At 35.3% G+C, this 8,566-nt stretch overlaps 2 protein-coding genes across 2 annotated transcripts; both read left to right on the top strand.

The window, feature by feature from the left end:
* LOC109821489 lies at positions 1,132–1,521 on the top strand. The gene has a single exon (XM_020387675.1). The coding sequence runs from the start codon at positions 1,132–1,134 to the stop codon at positions 1,519–1,521; it is 390 nt and encodes a 129-aa protein (XP_020243264.1).
* LOC109821488 lies at positions 2,264–2,830 on the top strand. Its single transcript, XM_020387674.1, has 2 exons — positions 2,264–2,702; positions 2,820–2,830. Exons 1-2 carry the CDS (start codon positions 2,264–2,266, stop codon positions 2,828–2,830), a joined length of 450 nt encoding a protein of 149 aa, XP_020243263.1.

Below are 8,566 nucleotides of genomic sequence, written 5' to 3'. Positions count from 1 at the left end.
GGCAAGATTTCTGGGTTATTTAGGTTTGTTAAACACTGAGAATTTTGTACATAAGTTGACTATAGACTAGAGACTTGTTTTATTCACCGAGATATAAGTGTGAATAGTGTATATATATGCTTTTAGTCGTAGCTATTGCGGCTCATGTGTTGGACCTTGATCATATAGTCCATGTGTGGGACATTTGCTTATTTCAGTCCATGTGTTGGACACGTAGCTTTGCGGCCCATGTGTTGGACCTACCTCATATATAGTCCATGTGTTAGGCTTTTTCCTATTTCAGTCCATGTGTTATACATTTGTTACATGCAGTCTATGTGTTGGACATTCAGTGGATTTTGCCTTATCTAAGATATAGTAGATGAAGTTCATGAGTTGAACAAGTATTCTGATATTTGAAAGGACATTTTTTATATAGTTTGAGATGGAGGTATTGCTCCAAGTTGTAGTTGGATTTGATAGTTAGCTATTTACAATATGAGCTTATGGGATGGTTGACATATCCACACACATGTAGTAAATCCCTAAATATCAAACTTCCATTTTATTTCAGATCAAATGTTTTGACTATCTATATGTATTATCAGTTATTTTTAATCCAACTAGCCCTTCCCCTTAGGGTTGGTTGAGATGTTACTCGCTATAGAGCTTTGACGCTCGTTGTTTCCTCCACTTTCAGGTAACGAGCTAGGTGCACGGAGAGCCGTGCTTGATGGATTTGCTCTAGTTATTATTTATAGATTTTTTATCAGCAGTTTACTGTTAGGGCTCCACGATGATTTTGTTTATGAACATTGAAATGTTCTTTCTAGCTTTGTAAAGGCAGAGTGCCTTAATGTTATTTCATTTGAATTCTTATTGTGAGACAAGTGTATCCGTTCAGATGTTTTCTTCTCAGAGATTTATCCATTTTATCAGTGGTGATGATTTTTCTTCAGAACATCTATTTGTTTAGTATTTCTTTTGTATATTCTCTCTTGCTTGTTGTGTACCTACACCTGCTATTGATTCCACTAGATAGATAGTAATTGTGATGGTGAAGCATGTTATTACACAGTGTAGTGCATGACAGGTTTGACATTCTTGGTTTTACCTTGGATTGCAACCTTGTTGAAACCAGGGGCGTCACAGATGACCTTGGATGCTGCAGCTGGTAGTGCATTGATGAACAAAAGTGTACGAGATGCAAAACAGCTCATAAAGGACATGGCACAGAACCATTTCCAATGGTCAGGTGAGCGCTCTTTACCCAAAAAGAACGGGAGGTATTATGTAGATGCATTAGACCATATTACTTCTAAAGTAGATGCTTTATTTCAAAATTTTGACAAGATGAGCATGAATTCGGTAGCATCTAACTCTACTAACTGTGAAATATGTGGTATCATTGGACATTCTGCTATGGAATGTCAGATTGGAAACTCCCCTTCTCCTGATGCACCACTATCTGAACATGTTAATTATATGAATAATTTTAATCAAAAAGGGGATCCATTTTCAAATACGTACAACCCGGGGTGAAGAAATCATCCTAACTTATCCTATAAAAATCCACCCCAGAACCCAACTCCCCAATCAAATTTTCGACCTCTAGGTTTTCATACCCCTAGACTCCCTTACCCTAGTCCCCAAAAGTCCAACTTGGAGAGCTTGATGGAGAATTTCATGACATCCCAGAATAAGCAGAATGAAGAATTTAGAAATCAGAATAGGATAATGAATGATGCTATTAGGAACCTAGCCTCTAAAGTTGACTCCTTAGCCACCCACAACAAAATGCTAGAGAATCAGGTCACTTAATTAGCCCAACAATTTAACTCTTCTTCTAGGCCTTTGGGTATGTTTCCTGGACAACCTGAAACAAACCCCAAGGGAACTATCAATGCCATTACACTTAGGAGTGGAAAAGATCTAGAGGAACCAATGATAAGGAGTGATCATAGGGATGTGATTGATGAGAGTGAGAAGTTGGTGACAAGTGAGAAAGAGCATATTGGTGAGAAAGGGGAGAAGGTTGAGAGTGAGAAGTTGGTGACAAGTGAGAAAGAGCATATTGGTGAGAAAGGGGAGAAGGTTGAGAGATATGTAGCACCTGCACCTTATAAGCCTCCACTACCCATATGTAGCACCTGCACCTTATAAGCCTCCACTACCCTTCCCTCAAAGGCAAGTTAAAGCTAAGTTAGAAAAACAGTTTGGGAAATTCATAGAAATATTAAAAAAATTGCATATTAACATCCCATTTGTTGAAGTCATTTTCCAAATGCCCTCCTATGCCAAATTCTTAAAGGAAATTCTATCAAACAAGAGACGATTAGAGGAGTATGAGACCGTAGCCTTAACTCAAGAGTGTAGTGACATCATAAAAAATAAGCTACCACCTAAGCTTAAAGATCCTGGTTCGTTTTCAATTCCTTGCACAATTGGTGATATGTCAATTAATCGTGCTCTATGTGATCTTGGTGCTAGTGTCAGTCTTATGCCATTGTCTATATTTAACAAGTTGCAGATAGGAGACTTGAAGCCCACCACTATCTCCCTCCAATTAGCAGATCGATCGGTTAAACGTCCAATAGGTAAATTAGAAGATGTACCTATCCAGGTTGGTAAATTCTTTATTCCGGTTGATTTTGTTATTCTTGAAATTAAGGAGGATTCTCAAGTCTCCATTATATTGGGAAGACCTTTCCTTACTACCGCTGGTGCGATAATTGATGTGAAGAATGGAAAGCTCTCTCTCTTAATATAAAGGATGAAAAGGTGAATTTTGATTTGTTTTCTACTATGAAGTTTCCACTAATTGATGATACTTGTTGCAGGATTGACATGATTGACATGGTGGTTAGAGAAGATTTTACTAGAGTTATCTCAAGTGATCCACTTGAGAAATGTTAAGTAAAGAATGGAGTACTAGATGATGATGATCAGGAAATAACTTATTATGTTACAATGCTTGATGAAAGCCTCACCTACACCAAAACTACCTACAGCAAGGAACCTGATATAGTGGTCGAAATTGCAAGGGGGTTGAATGACCAGGTTGTGTCCGTAAACACAGCTGTGTCAAAAAGCAGCAGAAAAAGTCCAGAACAGGTTTGTGGAGGAAAAATCGCACCTACGATAAAACAAAAGGCACATTGGACTATCAAGAGCATTCATTTGGATTTGAAAGAAGCAGGAGAACAGAGAAAGCTTCAACTAAATGAACTCGATGAATTAAGGTTAGATGCATATGAGAATGCCAAGATTTACAAAGAAAGAATAAAGAAGTGGCACGATCAACACATCCTCCATAGAGAGTTTACAGAAGGAGACTTGGTACTTCTATTTAATTCTCGACTCAAGCTTTTTCCGGGCAAACTTCGTTCAAGGTGGTCAGGGTCATTCCAAGTGCGTAAGGTATACCCATTTGGGGCTGTTGAAGTATGGAGTGAGGCCATGGGAACCTTCAAAGTCAATGGACAGTGGTTAAAGCACTATTTTACGGGCACTCTGATCGAGAAGTTGGATACTTTTATCCTCCCCAATCCATAATCATTGTGAGCATCGAAGGGGTCGAGCTCATGACTGTAAACGAGCGCTTCTTGGGAGGCAACCCAAGTTTTTCTTTCACTTTATTTTTCTTTCTAGTGTTTGATTTTAATTACTTTTCTAATTAGGTTGATGTGAGTTATTACGCAGGTGGATAACGAGACGGGTAGCAAAGAGTTCAAGGATAAGAACAACCAGAAGGAGAAGACTAAGGAAAACTATTGAATAATCAGGTTACACGGCCAGGTTGTGTCCACAGACACAGCCGTGTAGCTGTCAGGCGACAGTCTCCAATTCAATTCCATATCCTACCACACCCAGGGGTGGTGTCCGCCACACTCCTGATATGCTGAATACCTAAATATTAAATCACTTCCAGACCCTACCACACCAAGGTGTGGCGTCCACCACCCACAGACACAGCCGTGTAGCTGTCAGGCGACAGTCTCCAATTCAATTCCATATCCTACCACACCCAGGGGTGGTGTCCGCCACACTCCTGATATGCTGAATACCTAAATATTAAATCACTTCCAGACCCTACCACACCAAGGTGTGGCGTCCACCAATGAGTTTTATTAGGCTTGGGTGGTGTAGTGAGGAATTAGTGATTTTTGGGCTAAGGAAAGGGTGATGAAATCCCTCACCTTATCTTGATTATGGGGTTTTGCCCTTAAAAATATTTTTAAGTGTGTGTCAAATCAAGATGCTCAAATCACTTGGTGAATTCCTACACTATATGAAATGCAACCCTATGAATTAAAAGCAACTAAAAAGGATGGAAAAGAAAAATCTTTTTTTTTAATTAGGGTTAACAATCAAACAAATGAGAAGGGGGGATTTGTTTGAATTTATTATCTTGTTAGTAAATGTCAAAGTGAAGGGTGAATTTTATTATGGTCTACGGAAATAATTTTTTTTTTTAAGATCCTAATTGTCACTAATTGTGAGAAACTAACTAAAGGTGTGGAATTGAAAATATAAGGAAGAAGACTTACCACAAGCGAATATCCAATTCCTCAATCTCCAATTCTTGATCTTTAATCTCCAAGTAGTTCTTTCACAATAAACACACAAGTTAAAGAACCAAAATAATTAAAACCTACTTAAGCACCTTCCCCGGCAACGGCGCCAAAAACTTGATGCGGCATAAACATGTACCAAAAAGGTTGCAAGTGCACAACCGTGTCAAGTTATAGTATTTAAGATATCGATCCCACGAGGAAGGTGTTTTGTAGGAGAAAATATAAAATCGGTTCTTATGTTGTGTGTGTGACAAGTAGGAGTGATAAGTGAATGTGATTGTGGAGAGATAGAGAGAGTGGAAGTGATAGTGTGTAAATCGGCACGAGATATAAGTGAGAGTGGATGTGACAAAGAATGAATATGATCAATAAGGCAAGAAGGAAAAGGAAAATAAAAATCAAGAATAAAGAAAATAAAATTCAAGAATAAAAGAAAATGCAAGAAATTAAAGATGGTGGATTCAATTATAGATATGGGTAATCTACAATTGAACCCACTTCTTAGAAAAGGGTGATTCCCTAGAGGGTTCTAGCCTAAAGGCGAATCAAACAAAATAAAAATAAACAAAAAGAAAAACTAAACCCAAGAGGGTTCTAGCCTCAAGGTGAATAGTATAAGAAATTAAAATCTAACTACAAAATAAAGTGCAAAATCTAAACTACAAAATAAAATTGCAAGAATTAAATGCAAGAAATTAAATCTATTCTATAAGCATGAAATAAATCTAAGGCAAGAGGGTTCTAGCCTCTTGGCTATTTAACAAGAAAATAAAATCTAAACTACAAGCATAGAAATAAATCTACACTAATAAGCAATAAAAAGGAAATAAAAGAGAAAAAGGAAAGAAAATGCAAACCTCTAAATAATTCTTCATCTCCATCTTCATCATCCAACAAAGAGAAGAAATATTTAAAGTGGTGAAAAAATTATTATTATTAATTGCAACTAAAGTTACAATTTTTGGAAGGCCTTCTCAATTAAGAGTAGCCCTCCTCTCCAAAAGGAGTTTACAAAATTTTCACACCTCTAACCCCTCACTCTCTACCCCTATTTATAGTAAACATCAGTGAATGAGAGCCATTGGATTGAAATCTTATCCAAAAACAACAAATTTCAGCCTTAGATTCGTAACAGACTGCCCAGCGTATCGATGCAGGCATCGATACAGGCATCGATGCAGGCATCGATGTCGGTATCGATGCAGGCATCGATGCCGCCATCGATGCAGGCATCGATGCCTGCCCTTCTCCTTTTGCTGTCCGCAGAGTTCCTCTTCTATTGGCTTTTGGACTTGGATTTTGGGCTTTTGCTTGGGCTTTTGGGCTTCTTGATTTCTTCATGTATTTATTTTGGGCTTTGGCATTTCTTGGGCTTTTCTTCTTTTTCTTAGCTTGGGCTTTTGGATAATTTGGAAATTGATTTTCCAATTGGCTTCATTTCTTCATTTAATCATGGGCTTTTTGTTGAGAGATGGGAATTTGAGATTTATTCTTCATTAACCTGCAATTAAAAGATAAAAACAATTATTAGTGGTATATTTATTCATATAAAATAGATAATGAGGGTATAAAATTATAATAAAATGTGATTATCAAATACCCCCACACCTAAACTTTTGCTAGTCCTCTAGCAAAGAAAATAAAAAGAAAATCCTAACTCACTTTCGCAGGAATCGCGGTTGTATTTAGCGCATACAACAAGCCTTTAAACCCCTAGGTTACCCTAGTGGACGAGTTGTAGTCTCGTGAGGGTTTGCAGTGAATATACCCACAAAATTCGGTCAACTTGCCAAGTTAAATAAGTCAGTAAATAACAGATTTTCCTTGATATATTTAAACATTCTAATTGAAGCTAGTTAATAATCAAGAAAACGTTTTTATATATAACTCCAATGTAAATCCCCTAGAAATTCTTTTTCATTATAGCAATACAAAACCAAGTCAAATCTTAGAAATTTAATTAAAAAGTTTTGAAAAGAACATGCTAACTCTTTGTTTTAAATAACTTTCAAGTCTCTTGATCAAAAATTATTTTTCAAGACCATATATACAAATATATATATAAAAACAATGGTTAGTTATATATATATATTTTTTTTTTCACTCTCTAATTCTTGGTGATTGTTTTCTATTTTAACGGGCTTTCTAAGTGACCATTTAACGAGTTTTGGGCCAATGAATCCCAACCCAATTGGGCTTAGGTCATTAAGTATAGAGATACTCCTTGGGCTTAATTACTCAGTCAACTTAGGCTTTATAAGATAGAATCACCTTGAATTTAAGAGTTTTTTTTTTTTGTGGTGCCCATTTTTCGCACTCTTCTTTTATAAGGTTAGTTTTTTTTTAATATATATATGTGTAAGTATATATAGTCTTTTAAAAAAATGTATAAATCAAGATAACTTGAAAAAAATATTTTCAACTCTAAGTTAAGCATGCAAAAATTTCATTATTTTTAATTAAAAATCTAAGGTAAGGCTTAAGTAAAGTATACTAGTTGAAAAATCATTTCTTAATAATTTTATTTGGAGTTATCATAAAAGGTGAACTTGAATATGTCACTAACTAAGAATTAAAAAATTTAAAATCTATCAATTTGATCAATTATTACTTAACTCTATTAATTTGGCAAGTGACAATATTTTTATAATTTTTTTTAACAAAAAGAAAGAAAAATATAACTAAAAAGGTAAAATAAAGAGGAAAATATGTATTTCTCACCCCCACACCTAAATTTTGCATTGTCCTCAATGCAAATTCGCTGAAGCACAAAGTAAAGCAGATAAAATTGGAGAACTTACAGTTGTTCGGTTGACAATGATGATAAGGATCTGCAATTACTGTTAGTATGAGGATGAAGAAATCAAATAAGAGAAAAATTGTAAGTAATTATTTTTAATTTTATTTTTTTGTTTTTTTTATTTTTTTTTTAAAAACAATAGAAATTTTTTTTTTAAGAAACAAAATGAAAATTAGTTTTTTTATAGATAATGAGGTTCATGAAGAACCAACACCTCTTCCTCTCCGAGTGTAGAAAATTCTAAAAATGGTTTTAGACGTTGACCATTTATTTTAAAAATATTAGCATTTTTAGGATTTTCTATCTCGACAGCTCCATGTGGAAAAACTTGTTTAACAAAAAATGGACCAGTCCATCTTGATCTTAATTTTCCCGGAAAAAGATGCAATTTCGAATTGTACAATAAAACTTTCTGTCCTGGAGAGAAATTTTTTTGCAAAATTGATTTGTCATGAAAGATTTTTGTTTTCTCTGTTGACCCTATAGTTTTGATGATGATTTGACAAACAATTTATTACTAATACGTTTTTCCAGTGTTTTGTGTTTTATTCCTCTTTCACGTATTTCAACACAGCGTTAAAGATTAAGTTCATCTGCCTGGGTTCTTAGTATATGATCAGTTTCTTACAGTATATAGTATCGATTATCAAGCTCAATATATATACACTGTAACACGATCTTGACATTTTCTATCTATAGATCATCTTTCTTTAAACTTGCTTAAAATATCTTATCCCTTGTTACGCTCTCTATACTATTATATACATAAATATATGCACGAATATGATATATAATAACAAGTCCTATATCAAACTTTCACTTTCATATAAATACAGGTCTAATCAATTTTTCCCAATAAACAGGTAGTTTTCACAAACGAAATCGTTTTCCAAAAATCCTTTCAAACATGCTCATGTCATCATTATAAATTCCAAGTTCATATTTTTGGATATAATTGAATTTTTAACGAATTCTCAAAACTACCCAAAACTGTCATTTCACATATCAGTTTCGCGTCGACCGCAACGTCGACCGACCGTAGTCTGTTTCTAGATATTCTTTGTATTTTCGCCGCGACCGAATTTGTCGGTCGACCGAAAAATCCATCGGTCGACGAAATTCACGTCGGCGACCGCCTGCTCAAACATGTTCCTCTGCGTTTTTGAACTAATCGCGACCGTACCGTTCGACCGACGAGCTGATAAGACTG

This window comes from Asparagus officinalis, chromosome 8, assembly GCF_001876935.1.
Source record: "Asparagus officinalis chromosome 8, Aspof.V1, whole genome shotgun sequence".
Taxonomy (NCBI): domain Eukaryota; kingdom Viridiplantae; phylum Streptophyta; class Magnoliopsida; order Asparagales; family Asparagaceae; genus Asparagus; species Asparagus officinalis.
The sequence above is the reverse complement of the archived record's forward strand: the minus strand, read 5'-3'. Positions and strand labels throughout refer to the sequence as shown.

Bases quoted from the DNA above. Each gene is read 5' to 3' on its own strand.
- LOC109821488 (XM_020387674.1), top strand. From the start codon at position 2,264: ATGCCCTCCTATGCCAAATTCTTAAAGGAAATTCTATCAAACAAGAGA.
- LOC109821489 (XM_020387675.1), top strand. From the start codon at position 1,132: ATGACCTTGGATGCTGCAGCTGGTAGTGCATTGATGAACAAAAGTGTA.